The 21,219-nt window shown below is 37.5% G+C and overlaps 1 protein-coding gene across 1 annotated transcript in view; it reads right to left on the reverse strand.

The window, feature by feature from the left end:
* LOC309808940 (uncharacterized protein) overlaps positions 1-21,219 on the reverse strand; it is a gene marked incomplete at its 3' end in the record, with an annotated part of 87,332 nt that overhangs the window by 55,501 nt on the left and 10,612 nt on the right. The window contains exons 11-13 of the mRNA XM_082629502.1: positions 19,301-19,457; positions 18,511-18,613; positions 10,972-11,109 (exon numbers count right to left, since the gene is read on the reverse strand). Of these exons, the coding sequence (XP_082485628.1) occupies positions 10,972-11,109; positions 18,511-18,613; positions 19,301-19,457 (398 nt within the window). The remainder of the gene's footprint in view (positions 1-10,971; positions 11,110-18,510; positions 18,614-19,300; positions 19,458-21,219) is intronic.

A 21,219-nucleotide genomic window follows, 5' to 3' on the forward strand; every position in this document is an offset into this window, starting at 1 on the left:
ATTCTTGCCTCCTTTATCAAAAATAAAGTGACCATATGTGTATGGGTTTATCTCTGGACTTTCTATCCTGCTCCATTTATCTATATATCTGTTTTTGTGCCAATACCATACTATCTTGATTACTGTAGCTTTGTAGTATAGCCTGAAGTCAGGGAGACTGATTCCTCCAGCTCTGTTTTTCTTTCTCAAGATTGCTTTGGCTCTTCAGAGTCTTTTGTGTTTCCATACAAATTATGAAATTTTTTGTTCTAGTTCTGTGAAAAATGCCAGTGGTAGTTTGATAGGGAATGCATTGAGTATGTAGATTGCTTTGGGTAGTATAGTCATTTTCACAATGTTGACTCTTCCAATCCATGAACATGGTATATCTCTCCATCTTTTTGTATCATCTTTAATTTCTTTCATCAGTGTCTTATAGTTTTCTGCATACACGTGTTTTTTCTCCTTAGTTAGGTTTATTCCTAGGTATTTTATTCCTTTTGTTGAAATGGTAAATGGGAGTGTTTCCTTAATTTCTCTTTCAGATTTTTCTTCCTTAGTGTATAAGAATGCAAGATATTCCTGTGCATTAATTTTGTATCCTGCTAGTTTACCACATTCATTGATTAGTTCTAGTAGTTTTCTTGTAGCAGCTTTAGGATTCTCTATGTGTAGTATCATGTCATCTGCAAACAGTGACAATTTTACTTCTTTTCTGATTTGGATTATTTTATTTCTTTTTCTTCTCTGATTGTTGTGCTAAAACTTCCAAAAGTATGTTGAATTATAGTGGTGAGAGTGGGTAACCTTGTGTTTTTCCTGATCTTAGTGAAAATGCTTTCAGTTTTTCACCATTAAGAACTATGTTGGCTCTGGGTTTGTCATATATGGCCTTTATTATGTTGAGGTAAATTCCCTCTATGCCTACTTTCTGGAGGATTTTTAACATATATGGGTGTTGAATTTTGTTGTAAGCTTTTTCTGAATCTATTGAGATGATCATATGGTTTTTGTCCTTCAATTTTTTAATATGGTGTATCACAGTGATTGATTTGCATATATTGAAGAATCCTTGCATTCCTGGGATAAACCTCACTTGATCATGGTGTATGTTCCTTTTAATGTGCTTCTGGATCCTGTTTGCTACTATTTGGTTGAGGATTTTTGCATCTATGTTCATCAGTGATATTGGCCTGTAGTTTTCTTTTTTTGTGATATCTCTGTCTGGTTTTGGTATCAGGGTGATTGTGGTCTCATAGAATGAATTTGGGAGTGTTCCTACCTCTGCCATATTTTGGAAGTTTGAGAAGGATAGGTGTTAGCTCGTCTCTAAATGTTTGATGGAATTCACCTGTGAAGCCATCTGGTCCAGGGCTTTTTATTTTTTTTGGAAGATTTTTAATCACAGTCCCAATTTCAGTGCTTCTGATTGGTCTGTTTATATTTTCTATTTCTTCCTGGTTCAGTCTGGGAAGGTTGCGCTTTTTTAAAAATTTTCCTGTTTCTTCCAGGTTGTCCATTTTTTTCGCATATAGTTGCTTGCCGTAATCTGTCACGATCCTTTGTATTTCTGCAGTGTCAGTTGTTACTTCTCCTTTTTCACTTATAATTCTATTGATTGGAGTATTCTTCCTTTTTTTTTTCTAGATGAATCTGGCTAATGGTTTATCAATATTGTTTATCTTCTAAAAGAATCAGCTTTTAATTTTGTTGATCTTTGCTATCATTTTCTTCATTTCTCTTTTATTTATTTCTGATGTGATCTTTATGATTTATTTCCTTCTGCTAACTTTGGGTTTCTTTGTTCTTCTTTTTCTAATTGCTTTAAGTGTAAGTTTAGGTTGTTTATTTGAGATGTTTCTTGTTTCTTGAGGTAGAATTGTATTGCTATAAACTTCCTTCTTTAAACTATTTTTGCTTCATGCCATAGGTTTTTGGTGGTTGTGTGTTCATTGTCATTTGTTTCTAGGTATTTTTTGATTTCCTCTTTGATTTCTTCAGTGATCTCTTGGTTATTAAGGAGTGTATTGTTTACCCTCCATGTGTTTGTATTTTTTACAGATTTTTTTCCTCTTATTGATATTTAGTCTCAAAGCATTGTGGTCAAAAAGATACTTGATGTGATTTGTATAATCTTAAATTTACAAAGGCTTGATTTGTGACCCAAGATATGATCTATGTTAGAGAATGTTCCATGAGCACTGAGAAGAAAGTGTATTCTGTTGTTTTTGGATGGAATATCCTATAAATAACAATTAAGTCCATCTTGCTTAATGTATCATTTAAAGCTTGTGTTTCTTTTATATATTCATTTTGGATAATCTGTCCATTGTTCATAGTGGGGGGTTAAGGTCCCCTACTATGGTCGTGTTACTGTCAATTTCCCCTTTTTGGGCTGTTAGCATTTGCCTTATGTATTGAGGTGCTCCTATTTTGGGTACATAAATATTACAAATGTTATATCTTCTTTTTGGATTGGTCTCTTGATCATTATGTAGTGTTCTTCTTTGTCTCTGGTAATAGTCTTTATTTTAAAATCAATTTTGTCTGATATGAGAATTGGTTCTCCAGCTTTCTTGTGATTTCTGTTTGCATGGAATATCTTTTTCCATCCCCTCACTTTCAGTCTGTATGTGTCCGTAGGTCTGAAGTGGGATTCTTGTGGACAGCATATACACTGGTGTTGGTTTTGTGTCCATTCAGCCAATCTCTGTCTTTTGTTTGGAGGATTTAATCCATTTACATTAACATAATCATCGCTATGTTTGTTCCTATTACCATTTTCTTAAATGTTTTGGGTTTGTTATTGTAGTTCTTTTCCTTCTCTTGTGTTTCTTGCCTAGAGAAGTTTCTTTAGCATTTGTTGTAAAGTTGGTTTGGTGGTGCTGAATTCTCTTAGCTTTTGCTTGTCTGTAAAGGTTTGAATTTCTCCATCAAATCTGAATGAGATCCTTGCTGCGTAGAGTAATTTTTGTTGTGGTTTTTTCCCTTTTATCACTTTAAATACATCCTGCCACTCCCTTCAGGCTTGTAGAGTTTCTGCTGAAAGATCTGCTGTTAACCTTATGGGGATTCCCTTGTATGTTATTTGTTGTTTTTCCCTTGCTCCTTTTAATATACATATTTTTGTATTTAATTTTTCATAGTTTGAGTAATATATGTCTTTTCATGTTTCTCTTTGGACTTATCCTGTATGGGACTCTCTGTACTTCCTGGATTTGATTAACTCTTTGCTTTCCCATATTGGGGAAGTTTTCAACTATAATCTCTTCAAATAATTTCTCAATCCCTTTTTTTTCCTCTCTTCTTCTTCTTCTGGGATTTTTATAATTCGAATGCTGTTGCTTTTAATGTTGTCCCAGAAGTCTCTGAAATTGTCCTCAATTCTTTTCATTCTTTTTTCTTTCTTTTGCTCTGCAATAGTTATTTCCACTCTTTTATCTTCCAGGTCACTTATCCATCTTCTGCTTCAGTTATTCTTCTATTGATTCTTTCTAGAGGATTTTTAATTTCATTTATTGTGTTGTTCATCATTGTTTGTTTGCTCTTTAGTTCTTTTAGGTCCTTGTTAAACGTTTCTTGTATTTCCTCCATTCTATTTCCAAGATTTTGGATCATCTTTACTATAATTACTCTAATTTCTTTTTCAGGTAGATTGCCTATTTCTTCTTCCTCTCTTTGGTCTGGTGGGTTTTTGCCTTGCTCCTTCATCTGCTGTGTGTTTTGCTGTCTTCTCATTTTGCTTAACTTACTGTGTTTGGGGTCTCCTTTTCACAGACTGCACGTTCGTAGTTCCTGTTGTTTTTGGTGTCTGTCCCCAGTGGGTAAGGTTGGTTCAGTGGGTTGTGTAGGCTTCCTGGTGGAGGGGACTGGTGCCTGTGTTCTAGAAGATGAGGCTGGATTTTGTCTTTCTGATGGGCAGGACTGTATCTGGTGGTATTTTTTGTGGTATCTGTGACCTTATTATGATTTTAGGCAGCCTCTCTGCTAATGGGCACCACTGTGTTCCTGTCTTGCTAATTGTTTGGCATTGCACTGTAACTTGCTAGCTGTTGAGTGGAGCTGGGTCTTAGCGTTGAGATGGAGATCTCTGGGAGAGTTTTCACCATTTAATATTACATGGAGCTGGGAGGTTTCTGGTGGACCAATGTCTTGAACTCAGCTCTGCCACCTCAGAAACACAGGCCTGACACCTGGCTGGAGCACCAAGACCCTGTAACCCAGACAGCTGAGAAGAAAGGTGAGAAAAAAGGAAAGAAAGAAAGAAAAAATAAAATAAAGTTATTAAAATAAAAAACAATTATTAAAAATAAAAAATTTAAAAGTAATTATAAAAAAAGAAAGAAGAAAGCAACAAAACCACAAAACAAGTCCACTAATGATAACAAGCTCTAAAAATTATACTACAAAACGTAAACAAAGAGGACAGACAGAACCCTAGGACAAATGGTAAAATCAAAGCTATACAGACAAAACCACACAAAGAAGCATACACATACACACTCACAAAAAGAGAAAAAGGAATAAAAAAATATATATATATATATATATATCATTGCTCCCAATGTCCACCACCTCAGTTTTGTGTTGATTCTTTGTCTATTCAGGCATTCCACAGATGCAGGGTACATCTAGTTGATTTTGGAGATTTAATCCGCTGCTCCTGAGGCTGCTGGGAGGGATTTCCCTTTCTCTTCTTTGTTCGCACAGCTCCTGGAGTTCAGCTTTCGATTTCGCCCGGCTTCTGCGTGTAGGTCGCCTAAGGGCACTTGTTCTTTGCTCAGAGAGGATGGGGTTAAAATATAATCTCATTAGGGGGCTCTGGCTCACTCAGACTGGGGGAAGGGAGGGGTATGGAATGCTGGGCGAGCCTGCGGTGGCAGAGGCCAGCGTGACGTTGCAACAGCCTAAGGTGCGCCGTGTGTTCTCCCAAGGAAGTTGTCCCTGGATCACGGGACCTTGGCAGTGGAGGCTGCACAGGCTCCCGGGAGGGGAGTTGTGGATAGTGACCTGTGGTTGCACACAGAATTATTGGTGACTGCAGCAGCAGCCTTAGCGTTTCGTGCCCGTCTCTGGTGTCCTTGCTGATAGCCATGGTTCACGTCCATCTCTGGAGCTCATTTAGGCAGTGCTCTGAATCCCCTCTCCTTGCGCACCCCACTACAATTGTCTCTTGACTCTTAGGCAGATCCAGAGTTTTTCCTGGACTCCCTCCCGGCTAGCTGTGGTGCACTAGCCCCCTTCAGGCTATGTTCACACAGCCATCCCCAGTGCTCTCCCTGGGATCTGACCTCTGAGGCTGGAGCCTCAGCTCCCAGCCCCCACCGGCACTGGTGGGTGAGCAGACAAGCCTCTCAGGCTGGTGAGTGCTGGTCGGCAGCAATCCTCTGTATGGGAATCTCTCCGCTTTGCCCTCTGCACCCCTGTTGCTGTGCTCTCCTCTGTGGCTCTGAAGCTTCCCCACTGCCACTCCCCTTCTCCGCCAGTAAAGGGGCTTCCTAGTGTGTGGAAACTTTTCCTCCTTCACAGCTCTCTCCGATTGGTGCAGGTCCAGTTCATATTCTTTTGTCTGTGTTTTTTCTTTTTTCTTTTGCCCTGCCCAGGTACGTGGGGGAGTTTCTTGCCTTTTAGGAAATCTGAGGTCTTCTGCCAGCGTTCAGTAGATGTTCTGTAGGAGTTGTTCTACATGTACATGTATTTCTGATGTATTTGTGGGGAGGAAGGCAATCTCCATGTCTCACTCCTCTGCCATCTTGATTCTCTCTTCTATTTTATTTTTTTAATTTTAATTTTATTTGGAGTATAGTTGATTTATAATGTTGTGTTAGTTTCAGGTGTACAGCAAAGTGATTCAGTTATACATAGACATATATCCATTCTTTTTCCGATTCTCTTCCCATTTAGGTTATTACAGAATATTGACTACAGTTGCCTGTGCTATACAGTAGGTCCTTGTTGATTATCTATTTTATATATGGTAGTGTGTATCTGTTAATCCCAAACTCCAAATTTATCTCTTCTCCCCCCACCTTTGGTAACCATAAGTTTGTTTTGAAAGTCTGTGAGTCTGTTTCTGTTTTGTAAATAAGTTCATTTGTATCATTGTTTTAGATTCACATATAAGTGATATCATACCCTATTTGTGTTTCTCTGTCTTCAGTCACACTTCTGAGTGTCATCTGTTCTGTGACACCACCAAAATCAATCCACCTTTATATCTTTAGATATCCTTAAATTAAATTATTACATTATGACTGTAGTCTTGACTTTATACCCCTTTTGGAGCTGTATTTTGTCCACTGGACGTAATCTAATCAGCACCCGCATCTGAAATGGTTTCTTGCTCTAAGAAATTGGTCATGTCATAACTGATTCCAAGACTTACCAAATTTGTGCCAGAAGTTCATTTTATGAGAGAAGGTATCATGGACACGGTGGAAAATGTCCAGGTGAAGATTGGTGAGAGTAGGGGTAACACAAGCACAGACATGTAGTTGGAAATTTACAAAGATTGAGTAACATCTGTCTTGTGTACCTCCTCCTGTCCACTCTGCCCATCTCCTGCTGAAGCCCTTTATTGTGTCTCTCCAGACGTGGCTCAGGCAGAATTCACAGGGTATGGCAACTGAGGGAATGTGGACTGTGAGCAAAATAAGAAATCAAAGTAGACTGAGCCTTCAAGATGAATATATAAGGTTAGTACTGTCTCTAAACCAGGGAACACTGATGAAGAAACAAGTCTGAAAAGGACACATAGTGTTGAGGGAATAGAATTGTAAGAGTCAGAGTTCCCTTGTCTTTAGGAATCCAAAAGACTTCTCTTGATATTGCCGAGTCTAACATCTCTTAACCTGTCAAAAAAAAAAAAAAAAAAAAAAAAGGCCATGAAGCCAATACTTCTCCATCAGTTCTGAGGGAAAATCCTGAATCAGTGTCAAGATTCTGAGTCAGAATCTTACTTTGTTTTAGTGCTTACTCTTCTCAGTTATTTTAATATGTATTTTGTAGAATCAGAAACATGTTGGTGGAGATGATGTAGCAATATCAAAGAACTATAATCTCAGAGGACAACAATCTCAACAAATTTTTATGCCCTTAAAAGCAAAGACATTAACTAGAGTATAATGATTTATAATCTGTTAATCTAACCTCAAGAAGAAATAGATCTTTGAAGCCAGATAGCTCTGAAGTAGAATCTTGGTGTGACTGTTCACCAGTTCCTGATCAAAGAAAGTTTATCCTTCTAAGTTCTGAAATTGAGAGACATTAAAATTTACTATATTATTATGAAGACTAAATGAATTGCACACATAAAGCACCTTGTACAGTGTCTATAAATTGAAGTTCCTTTTCTCCTTTATCTCCCTACCCAACTGAATAAATGAATTCATTAGAACCATTAATCTAGCCTGGAAACATAACAGAAAACATTTTCATTAGTGCTTTCTTTCCCAAGATTGACAGTGCGCACTTTCCACCTTCTTATCTCACAATCATTCTTAGTGGAAAATGTTGATGTTGCTACCTCTCTGTTAATTCTCTCCTTACCCACTGAATAGCAGCAGCGTGATTAAGGTGGGATTAAGCACACCTCCACCCTCTGGGGGTCTAAGTCAGTCGTGGTAGTCCTGCTCTCTCTTCCTCCTTGTGGAAGATTGATGCCATGTGGTCCATAAACAAAGATAGCTCAATCAGAGGAGAGCAGATAAATCTTATTTGGTGGATAGAGATAACATATCGAAGAAATGTAATGCCTGAAGTCATCAGGCCACCACAGGGAAATTCAACCTAAAAGATAAAGCTGCCATTCAGAGTGCAGAGCCAAAAGAACAGCAGAAGAACCTGTGTAAACTGCAACTGAAAACTGCCCAAAGACTTTTCTTTTAGTTGGTGAGCCAATGAAATCTCTTTATTAAGGCAGTCTTTACGAAAATCATCCTAAGGGATACTTTGGTCATATATCTGCCACAATCTCCCCATCTATGCTGCCATTTTGGGGATCATCCATGGCCTTCATATTACCGAATCAATGAGTTGCTTCTCCAGCTCTTTCTGCTCTGCCTAGACCTTAAGTATTAGAGTTTTTCAACAGACATACACCTATAAAATCACATATGTAAAAGGCTATTAATTACATTATTGCTTTTAAAAGTAAAATATTGAAAACAAACCCAAATGTGCACTAACAAGTGTTAGTTAAATAAATGATGGATTCATACACTGGATTACTATATCTCTATTTAATAGAACGAGGCAGCTTCTGTTACTGGTGTAGAACAGTCTCCAAGATATATTAAGTGAGAAAAAGTGAAGTTTAGAATAGGATATAAAGTATGTTACATTTTGGGGGGAAAAGACTTCATAGACACGCTTATAAGTGCATAGAAGAGATGGAAAGATTCACACAAAATTAGCAGAAATTAGTAGCATTGTTTTCCTCTGGAAAAGAGAATTGGGAGGCTGAGATGAAATAGGAAGGAGAACTTTTCACTAAATAAATAATATTTCCTCCCTTTTAGACCTTAGGTCATTTCCATGTATTTCCATTGCAAGAAATCTAGTATAAAATATGTAAAATAAAGAAATGTTACTTTTTTTTTTTTTTCTGTACGCGGGCCTCTCACTATTGTGGCTTCTTCCGTTGTGGAGCACAGGCTCCAGACACGCAGGCTCAGCAGCCATGGTTCACGGGCCTAGCCGCTCTGAGGCATGTGGGATCTTCCCGGACTGGGGCACGAACCCGTGTCCCCTGCATTGGCAGGCGGACTCTCAACCACTGCGCCACCAGGAAAGCCTGAAATGTTACTTTTTTTTTGTGAGAAAAATGCCTTTGTGGTTATGATTAGTGCTATCCACTAAATATTTCTGATTCTCCTCCCAGACATATGACAGGATATCATTTGTTGGTCTTTGACATTAGAGGAGACAATATAAATTCCCTTTGATCAATGAAACGTAGACAGAATGATGTTTGTTATACCTTCACACAGCTTTAGGAGTCAGTGTGAAATTTACCAATTCCTCTTTCCCTCTGCCACAGTTAAGGACAGAGCTCAAAGTGGTAGCTATTTCATGAGTCTGGGTCTTGAAGTGAGGACACTTTGGAGTAGAAATCCCAATAGAATATAATGATGGACTTTTAGTTTTGATCCACTGAAATGTGGGAGTTGTTCTTGATCACAGCATAACTTGGCCTAACCTGAGGGACACATCATTTTACAGGGTTCAGTCCTGAACCATCTTCTTTTATATCTTCAGTCTCTCCATATAGCCTCATCAATTCCCATGACTTCACTAATTCGCCCAACCACCCACAGTTTTATTTACTCTGTTTTGGACTCCAGACTCCTTTCTCTAATGGCCCATTGAAGCCTTTACTTGGTTATCTCACAGGAGTTTTTAAATTTAAACAATGAGAAGATTCCTCCTCACTCTTAACCATCTCCCACATAAGTGCTTCTCTTCCAGTCTTCCCCCAACTGTGGTCAAGCAAAGAAGCTGCTGATGTTAGAAATCCAGGAGTTATTCTTAACACTTTCTTTTCCCTTAGAACTCTTTATTTTTCACTTAAATATAATTTTTATTTATTTGAATATTCTTTCTTGCCCCCTCAGAACTCTTTATCTTGTTCATTGTTAAATCTGAATGATTTTAAAATGTCTCAAATTCCGTCATATCTCTCAATCTCCTGTGAGACACCCTAAGCTTGCCACTTCCCTTCTCATCTGTAATAGTCCTTTAACTTGTCTTCCGTCTTTCAACATCACTTTCTTCCAATTCTCTCCAGCTAGAGTAGTCATTCAAAATATGTAGTGGCTTGTGCAGCTTCTTTGTTTAAAAACTCCTTCAACCAATCCATAATGCACTTAAAATAAAATACAACTATTTAATACAGCTGAAATACCCTGAAAAAATAGATTTGTCCTACCTATTTAATATCATCTTATTCTACATTCACCCTCCAGCACCCTAATCAGGAACCCATCTTTTTCTCTTCCTTGAATATGTCAAGATTTTTCCACCTATGAACCTCAAAATTATTTTTCATTTTCTCTTCCTAGAATGATGTATATCCTCCTATCCATCCACCTGGCTAATTGAATTTAGATGTTTTTTTCGTTATTGTCCCAGAGAGAATTATTCTAACAACCAAAATTTACCAGGTAGCTCCCTCCTCACAAACATTATTCTCCCTTACCACTCCATTATTTCTTTAATAACATTCTTATAATTTATATTTATATATTAATTTGTGTAATTTTGTTTGATTTCTTAATCCCACAAGACAAAACTGAAGGAAGTTGGGTTAAATGTGTTTTCCTCAATATCCTATACCTTGTACCCAAGTCAGTGTCTTTCATTTAAGTGAATCAATAAAAGAATGAACAAGATTTTTAGTGTACCTGGTATGACATAATGCATAAAATTGGTGTCGATAAGCCTGTCATACCATTGGCATGTCCAGACAAACTCTTATCTCTCAGGAACTACCAGGTACAAAATGATAACAAGAGAATATTTTAATGAGACAATGAGAAGAATATAAGAAATCTGGTCTCTAGGGCTGTCAGGGAGCACCACTGAAGAAACATTTGGCTTAAAAAAGAGGGGTCTGGGATTTCAAGATGGTGGAGGAGTAGGAGGATGAGAAGTTTATCTCTTTTAAAAATGCATCAAGAATACATCTACAGATGGAACAATTCTCAAAGAGCACAAGCTGAACACTAGCAGAAGACCTTGGATGCTAGAAAGGACAGGAAAAGTCCTCACATAACTGGGTAGGACAAAAGAAAGAAGAAAGGAAAAAGAAGAGGAGAGGAAGTGGGATGGGACCTGCACCCCTGGAGGGGAGCTGAGGAAGAGGAGAGGCTCTTGCATCCAGAGAAGCTGCCTCACCAATGGGGAAATCAGCTGGGACACAAGGGGAACATCAGAGGCTGCTGGAGGAGGGAGAAATGGCTGCTGTGGCAGACAGGACAGAGTGAGACTTACACAGACGGTAGGTGCCACAGCCCTGCATGTCCAGACTGAGACATCTGTCTGCCGGTGCACATGAGGGCTGGGAGCTGGAACATGGGGATTGGAGAGCAAAACCACGGAGATGACTGCTATTGGTTGTGAGGAGACAGCCTGAGGGGACAGGAGAAAGGAAATCCACAATCAGGAATGCTTATGGAGGAAACCCCTTGCCATAGAAGCAAACGTCTCTGTTGAGTGATGCACAAGGGGTAGAGCTGCCATTGCAGCCTCTCCCCACATGCCGGCCCCTGCCTCCCCAAGCACTAGGAAAGGTCCCCGCCAAGGCTGGAACACACGTTCCTGCTGCCAGGTGCTAGGAAAAGCCCCTACCGAGGCTGGCCTTCTTGCACCTGCTGCCGGGCACTAGGAAAGTACCCCACCAGGGCTGGCCTTTGCATGCCTGCCACCTGGTACTAAGAAAGGCCACCGCCAGGGCTGATCCTCTCATGATAGCTGGAAGGCACTAGGAAAATCTCCCTCTAAGGCCAGATCTCTCATGCCTGTGACCACTGACACCCCCTTCACACCTGTTGCCCATGGGGCTCCCACAACCCCAGCATCTCTGCCACCTCTGTGCCCTGTCCTCACTGAGGCAGATCTGAGTGCTGCAGGGCAGCCTTGGGAGCAGACCACTGTGGGTGGCCCACATGCAGAGGTAGGGCTTAAACCATAGCTGAGTCCCAGGGGAAGGGTGACTAAGGAAGAGGAATGAACATCTATCTGTGCAGCTGCAAAAGCCACAGATTAAATCACCCAATTGACTTGGAAAACCCTGTGTCTATGGAATATCTGAATGGACAATGAGTGTTCCCACAACTAAGACTGGTCTAGCTTTAGCAGCCTTGGCCTTTGAAGACAAGTACACATGGGAGTTGGGCCAGGTCAGAGTCTGAGCTGCCCCACAGTGCCCACAGTGGGTCCAGAGACTTACCTAGAGGTATTGAAGGGCCTCTGGGGAGGCAGAGGTTGACTGTGGCTCACAGTGAGGGCAAAGATACTGACAACTGAGACCCCAGGCAAATATTATTACTATTATTTTTTTGTTTTGTTTTCTTCCTTTTTTTAAAATTAATATTATTAAAAATTTTTATTAATTAAAAATTTTTATATTTAAAATTTTTACTTACTCTTTCATTTTTTCATATTTTTCCTTGTTTTTGTTTTTTTCCCTTTGTTTTGTTTTAAATCTTTTTAAAAATCATTTTTGTGTGTTTGTTTTATGTTCTCTTTTTTTTTAGTTTGCATTATACTTCTGTTTTGTGTTTTGTTTTTTGTTTCTGTTAGTTTGTTTTTAATTGTTTGATTATGTTTTGGGTTTTTTTTTCTGATTTTCCTTTTTTTTGTTTTCTTTGTTTTTGTTTTGTTTTTTGTATGTGTGCTTCTTTGTTACTTTTAGTTTTTGTTTCTTTGGTTTTGTTTTTACTATTTGTCTTGGGTTTTATCTGTCTGTTCATTTGTTTTCTTTTTTCTTTTTTTAAAATTGTTGTTGCTGTTTGTTTCTTTTTGTCTTTGCTATCTGCCTTGGGTTTTGTTTGTCTGTTCTCTCTCCCCCCTTTTTTTTCTGCACGATGTGGCTTGCAGGGTCTTGGTTCACCAGCTGGGGTCAGTCCTGAACCTCTAGGGTGGGAGTGCTGAGTCCAGGATGCTGGACTGCCAGAAAATCCCTGACCCCAGGGAATATTAATTGGTGAGAGCTCTCCTGGAAGTCTCCATCTCATCTCTAAGACCTAGGCCCGCTCAACTGCCTGCAGGCTCCAGTGCTGAACGCCCCATGCCAAACAACAAGCAAAACAGGAACACAAACCCACCCACTAGTAAAGAGGCTGCCTAAAGTCATACTAAGCTCACAGACACCCCAAAACACACCATCTGATGCAGCCCTGCCCATCAGAGGGACAAGATACAGCTCCACCCACCAGAGTGCAGGTACCAGTCCCTCCCATCAGAAAACCTTCCCAAGCCACTGGACTAACCTCACCCACTGGGGGCAGACAGCAGAATCAAGAAGGAAAACAACCCCAAAGCCTGCAGAAAGGAGACCACAAACATAGTAAGTTAGACAAAATAAAAAGACAGAAAAATAGGTTACAGACAAACAAGCAAGGTAAAAACCCACAAGACCAAATAAATGAAGAGGAAATAGGCAATCTACCTGAAAAATAATTCAATGTAATGACAGTAAAGATGATCCTAAATCTTGCAAATAGAATGGAAGCACAGATTGAGAAAATACAAGAAATTTTAAAGTACCTAGAAGAACTAAAGAACAAATAAACAGAGATAAACAACACAATAACTGAAATAAAAAATGCACTATAACGAAAAAATAGCAGAATAACCAAAGCAGAAGAACAGAAAAGTGAGCTGGAAAATAGAATGCTGGAAATAACTGCCAAGGAGCAGAATAAAGAAAGAAGAATGGAAAGAAATGAGAACCATTTCAAAGACCTCTGTGACAACATTAAATGCACCAACATTTGAATTGTAAGGGTCCCAGAAGAAGAAGAGAAAGAGAAAAGGTCTGAGAAAATATTTGAAGAGATTATAGTTGAAAATTTCCCTAACGTGGAAAAGGAAACAGGAAGTGCAGAGAGTCCCATACAGGATAAACTCAAGGAGAAACATGCCAAGACACATATTAATCAAACTAACAAAAACTAAATACAAAAATAAATATTAAAAGCAGCATAGGAAAAGCAACAAATAACACAAGGGAATCCCCATAAAGTTATCAGCTGATTTTTCAGCAGAAACTCTGCAAGCCAGAAGGGAGTGGCAAGATATATTTAAAGTGATGAAAGGGAAAAACCTACAACAAATATTACTCTACTCAGCAAGGATCTCATTCAGATTCAACAGAAAAATCAAAGGCTTTACAGACAAGCAAAAGCTAGCACCAAGCCAGCTTTACAACAAATGCTAAAGGAACTTCACTAGGCGGGAAACACAGGAGAAGAAAAAGACCTACAAAAACAAACCCAAAACAATTAAGAAAATGGTAATAGAAACATACATATTGATATTTACCTTAAATGTAAACATTAAATGCTCCAACCAAAAGACACAGACTGGTTGAATGGATACAAAAGCAAGACCTGTATGTAAGCTGTCTAAAGGAGACCCACTTCAGACTTAGGGACACATACAGATTGAAAGTCAGGGGATGGAAAAAGATATTCCATGCAAATAGAAATCAAAAGAAATCTGGAGTAGCAATACTCATATTAGACAAGGTAGATTTTAAAATAAAGGCTGTTAAAAGAGACAAGGAAGGACATTAGATAATGATCAAGGGGTCAATCCAAGAAGAAGTTATAAGAACTATAAATATTTATACACCCAATAAGGGAACACATCAATACATAAGACAAATGCTAAGAACCATAAAATGGGAAATCAACAGTAACACAATAATAGTGGGGGACTTTAACTCTCCACTTATACCAATGGACAGATCATCCAGACAGAAAATAAATAAGGAAACACAAGCCTTAATGACACATTAGACCAGATAGACTTAACTGATATCTATAGAACATTCCATCCAAACACCGCAGAATACACTTTCTTCTCAAGTGCACATTGAACATTCTCCAGGATAGATCACATCTTGGGTCACAAATCAAGCCTTGGTAAATTTAAGAAAATTGAAATCATAACAAGCATCTTTTCTGAACACAATGCTATGAGATTAGAAAGATCAGAAACAGAAATGAAGGAAACACTCCCATTTACCATTGTTAAAGAGAATAAAATACCTAGGAATAAACCTACCTAAGGAGACAAAAGACGTGTACAGAGAAATATAAGACACCGATGAAAGAAATCAAAGATGACCCAAAGAGATGGATATATCATGTTCTTGGATTGGAAGAATCAATATTGTGAAAATGACTATACTACCCAAAACAATCTACAGATTCAGTGCAATCCCCAACAAATTACCAATGGCATTTTTCACAGAACTAGAGCAGAAAATTTTACAATGTGTATGGAAACACAAAAGTTCCCAAATAGCCAAAGCAATCTTTGAGAAAGAAAAACAGAGCTGGATGAATCAAGCTCTCTGACTTCAGACTATACTATAAAGCTACAGTAATCGAGACAATATAGTGCTGACACAAAAACAGAAATATAGACCAATGGAACAGGATAGAAAACCCAGACATAAACCTACGCACCTATGGTCACCTATCTATGACATAGTAGGAAAGAATATACAATGGAGTAAAGACTCTTCAATAAGTGGTGCTGGGAAAACTGGACAGCTACATGTAAAGGAATGAAATTAAAACACTCCCTAACAGCATACACAATAATAAACTCAAAATAGATGAAAGACCTTAATGTAAGGCTGGACACTATAAAACCCTTAGATGAAAACATAGGCAGAACACTCTTTGACATAAATCACTGCAAGATCTTTTTTGACCCACTTCCTAGAGTAATGAAAATAAAAACAAAAATAAACAAAAGGGACCTAATAAAACTAAAAACTTTGCACAGCAAAGAAAACCATAAACAAGACGAAAAGACAACCCTCAGAATGGGAGAAAATATTTGCAAAAGAAGCAATTGACAAAGGATTAATCTCCAAAATATACAAACTGCTCATGCAGTTCAATATCAAAAAACCAGCAACCCAATTAAAAAATGGACAGAAAACCTAAATAGACATTTCTGCAAAGAAGACATACAGATGGCCAGAAAACACATGAAAAGATGCTTAACTTTACTAATTATTAGAGAAATGCAAATCAAAACTACAATGAGGTATCACCTCACACTACTCAGAATGGCCATCATCAAAAAATCTACAAACAATAAATGCTGGAGAGTGTGTGGAGAAAAGGGAACCCTCTTGCACTGTTGGTGGGAATGTAAACTGGTACAGCCACTATGGAGAACAGTATGGACTTTCCTTAAAAAAGCAAAAATAGAAATTATCATATGACCCATCAATCCCACTACTGGGCACATACCCTGAGAAAACCATAATTCAAAAAGACACATGCACCCCAGTGCTCATTGCAACACTATTTACAATAGACAAGACATGGAAGCAACCTTAATGTCCATCAACAGAGGAATAGATAAACAAGATGTGGTACATATATACAATGGAATATTAGTCACCCATAAAAAGGAAAGAAATTGGGTCATTTGTAGAGACGTGGATGGACCTAGAGAGTGTCATACAGAGTGAAATAAGTCAGAAAGAGAAAAACAAATATCGTATCTTAACACATATATGTGGAATCTAGAAAAATGGTGTAGATGATCTTATTTGCAAAGAAGAAATAGAAACATAGAGATAGAGAATAAATGTGTGGACACAAAAGGGGGGTTGGCATGAATTGGGAGATTGAGTTTGACATATACTATTGATACTTTGTATAAAATAGATAACTAATGAGAACTTATTGTATAGCTCAGGGAACTCAACTCAATGCTCTGTGGTAACCTAAATGGGAAAGAAATCCAAAAAGAGAGGGGCTATATGTATACGTATAGCTGATTCACTTTGCTGTACAGTAGAAACTAACACAACATTGTAAAGCAACTATACTCTAATAAAAATTAATTAAAAAAATAAAGTACTAGAAGACTATGAAGACTCTCCATCTGGGAATAAAACTGCAAATAGTAATAAATATGAAAAAAAAGAGGGGGCTGGATTCCAAACAAGTTTTTTTTTCTCCACCTGTAAATGATGACACAGACTAGATGATTTTCACGGTTCCTAAGCGCCAACATTCTAGAATTCTATTTCCCAATTTTGTCCAGAACCAGTCCTACAGGACAACTACTGATTAAGGTCTTTCTTCTTTAGGTGTGTAAGGAACACTTACACTATCTGGGAGGTGAAAATAAAGGTCATCTTGGAGGAGAGGATGGGAGAAACTGCATGACAACATATGCTTCATCCAGGGAATATGTGTTCCTACTACACTTACCAGAAGAATATCTGTTAAATGCTCAGTCCACAGTGTGGTCGTTGTATTGAATATAAGTTATTCTAGAAAGTAAGGAATAGGTCCAAAATCAAAATTTTTATTAAACAGTAAATAAAGCACCCATGGATGTAGATTCTCTTGCTTATTGTACATGAGTATTTTTCACTTCTATTAAATGTAATCTGACAGCAAGTGGGGAAGTCCAGATAAGTGCTGTATGACCGTGAAGATATCTGCAAGGCTCATCTTCTTTGGCAATGGCACATGCAGGAAGAATTAAACATTTTGAGTCTTAATAAGTTATGTGTATAATTATTAGATTCACTTAAAATGAATCTGTCTTTCTCATATCTCACCTAACAATATAACCAGCTGTTACTCTCCAATACACGTGTCACCATCCTGACATTAGTGTCAAACTCAAACTGTGATGACCCACTGAACAAATAGAAACGTCCTATGAATTTAAAAGAGGAAATTAGTGGAGCATTGTTCAAATAAATTAATTTCCAACATGCGTAACTCAGAATAAGAGTGAGCTAATAATGAGTGATATTTATTAAGTGGTACTGTGCCAGGCACTGTGCTAAGTGCTTTACATGTTTTTTTCATCTATCCATACAAAAAATGTATGAAGTATTATGAACGAAGACAAAACTAAAAATAAAAAATATTTTGCAATTTTCCAAAAGTAACATCTCTAATAAAAGATGGAGGGAGAACTCCAACTCTTTTGACTCTAAAGCCAGTGATCTAAAAACATTAGATTATACTACCTTCAAATAGATAAAATTCCAGGATTATTTTAAAACCTTCATTTATTCCCCTCTTTCTTCCCAATCCCCTTTCCCCCCACGAGGTACTTAATCACAGCTTGAGATGCAATTAGATCCAAGAGAATCAGGCCAACAATAAAATGCACTGGAGGTCCATTTCCTGCTTTGCATACTTTAAGGCCAATTTATCTTAGAAATAAGATCAGCAATCTTATGAACATTATGATGTCAAGCCCTGGCAGCTCCCTCCAGAATTCCTTAAAAGCAGGTACAGGTTTTGCTTTCTCATCTGCTCATTACCAGAAATCAAATTGTGTCTCTTTTGAGCATATAACAGGACTACCAGTTATTTACAAATGAATTATTTAATGTAGACAATTGCAGCTTGCAACAGAAAGCCAGACAAGGCTCTTTTAATTTCTCCTTGGGATAGGAGAGAATGGACAACAAGGAGGGGACAAAAGAGAAAGACAACCAGCCATTAGTAAACCTGGCTCTCACTCAGTTGTATTTTTATACCAAAATAGTGACCTGAAATGGCTATGATCTGAAGAAGCATCTTTTGATTTTATGTGTAAGTATGAAACAGACTTGGAAATTATTCAAGAAAAAAATGTAAGCCAATTAGCATAAATTGGAAAATGAAAATTTTCTAGAGTTTAGAGTAAAAAGGTTATATGCTTGAACTATTTAAAAATTGGTTTGTGTCTCCTCTTCATTTTGATACCATAAAATGCCCCAAAGTGTCCCCACTGGCAATGCAATGAGTGTCCTCTTACCAAATGCCTGTACACAGCGTCAATCTTCAGCTCAACTCCTGAAAAGTCATAAACTATTATTCTGGGGAAACCTTGCTCCATGGACTGGCTATTTTCATCAAATCTGTACCAAGTGAAAAAAATACAATTCAGCATTATGTAGAGCCGCCATTACATGCAACAGTATGATATCATGTTAATGTTCCAGTGTGAGATCCTGGATAAAATTCTCAAGTGGTATAAGGAAGTGTTAAACATTTTTATAACTATAAAAATATGTGACTTTCTTAGACTTAAAAACTTAGCACATAAATCAATATTTTCTCCAGATACAAGGACATCATGCTCTTCTACAGAGGTTCCATACATATGTCTGAGGTCAATCTTCTAAGCCTAGACACACAGAGCCCGAGTGCCTTTCTGCCTTGAATGCATGAGAACTATATACAAATAAGATGCAAAGTGAATTAAATCATTTGGCTAAAATAAACTTTTGGTTCTTTATCACACTTGCCCTGTAGACCTTGTCTCTATAGCCTGATACACATGGGTTTCCTATGGTGGCTCATTGTCTGGACCTCAGTTGGTCTCTCCTGATGTCTTTTGGTGTCTGGATATATGACCCAGGTATCAGCCGTTCTGAGAGTCCTTTGTTATATCTGGGAAGTTGAATAATTACAAGTTGTTTTCCTCACAATCAGAAAGTTTGAAGTTAGAGGAAGTTTGATTGTGGGAGTGGGGGATATCCTTAAAGAAAGAAAATAATTTTCCTAATTAGGCTCCATACAAAGTCATTCCTATTGTTTCTTACCTCCAGTATTTGTCCTCTACAAAGAAGTATGTTTTCTTCTTTTCTTTAACAGAAACAGCTTCAATTTTCCTTATGGTTGGAGGAAAACCCAAGGTGTGGATGCTTCTTAGATAACCTGCTTGCCCCTCAATTCCTCTGACAGTCCAGAACTTATTGCCTATCAAAAAAAGAAGCCCAAGAAAAATTCAGTGAAGGCTTTTAGTTTTAGAAATGCATTTAGGACACTATTGTGGAAAACAGGAAGTCTTGGTTTTAATTTCAATCAATTAATCTACAACAAAGGAGGCAAGAATATACAATTAAGAAAACAGAGTCTTTTCAAAAAATGGTATTGGGAAAACTGGACAGCTAAATGCAAAAGAATCAAATTAGACTACTTTCTCACACCATATACAAAAATAAACACAAAATGGATTAAACTCTTTAATGTAAAACCTGAAACCATAAAACTTATAGAAGAAAACATAGTATGCTCTTTGACAGTGATCTTAGCAATACTCTTTTGACTCTGTCTTCTCAGCAAGGAAAATAATAACAAAAATAAACAAATGGGACTACAACAAAATAAAAAGCTTTTGCACAGGGAAGAAACTATTAACAAAATGAAAAGACAGCATACTGAATGGGAGAATATATTTGCAAATGATATATCCAATAAAGAATTAATATCCAAAAACTAAAAAAAAGTCATACAACTCAACATAAACAAACAAACAAGCAACCTGATTTAAAAATTGTCAGAGGACCTGAATAGACATTTTTCCAGAGAAGACATGCATATGGCCCACAGACACATGAAAATATATTCAATATCACTAATCATTAGGGTCAAGTAAATCAAAGCCTCATGTAGATACTACTCACACCTGTCAGAATGGCTGTCATCCAGGAGACAATAAATAACAAGGATATGGAGAAAAGACAACCCTTGTGCCCTGTTGGTAGGAGTGTAAATTGGTGTAGCCACTATGGAAAACATCATGGAGGTTCCTCAAAAATTAAAAATTGAACTGTCATATGTGGTAGTGAAGTAGAACAGCAATTTCACTTGTAGGCATTTGCCTGAAGAAAGAAAAAACACAAATTCAAAAAGGTATATGCACACCAATGTTTATTGTATCATTATGTACAATAGGCAAGTAATGGATGCAACTTAAGTGTCCATTAATAGATGTCTTTATAAAGAAGATCTGGTATATAAATGTAATGAAATATTACTCAGTCATATAAAAGGGAAATATTACCATTTGAAACAACATTGATGCATCTAAAGGGTATTATGGCTAAGTGAAATAAATCAAACAGAGAATGATAAATATCATTTGATCTCACTATATGTGGAATCTAAAAAAAATGAAATAAACAAGCATAACAAAATGAAAACAGACTCATAGATACAGAGTACAAACAGGTGGTTGTCAGAGGGGAGAGGGGTGGGAAGGGATGAAATAGGTGAAGAAGATTAAGAGGTACAAATTTACAGATATAAAATACATAAGCTACAGGGATGTATTATACAGCATAAGAAATAAGGTCAATAGTACTGTAATAACTTTACATGGGGACAGCTGGCTAGACTTATTATGGTGATCACTTCATAATGTATGCAAATGTCAAAGTACTATATAGTACATTTAAAATTAATATAATATTGTACATCAACTATATTTAATAAAAATACTTTTCAGCATATATGGGCTTATAGAAAATAAGGGAAATCTCCAAACTCTCCTCTCAAATCAGTCCACAACAAGTTTGGTGTGTTAGTAATTTCCTGTTATAGCTAGGATTTGAGCTAAACTGAGACCTGACTTTAGTCATTTGCCTGAAAACGGTTAAGGGTGAGGGAGACAATTTGGGAGGAGGACAAGCATTATCTTGTGAGATGCTGAGTCACATATGGTCTTTGTTGATTCTCT

The sequence above is a fragment of the Mesoplodon mirus genome, assembly GCF_964341445.2.
Source record: "Mesoplodon mirus genome assembly, chromosome: 7".
Classification (NCBI taxonomy): domain Eukaryota; kingdom Metazoa; phylum Chordata; class Mammalia; order Artiodactyla; family Ziphiidae; genus Mesoplodon; species Mesoplodon mirus.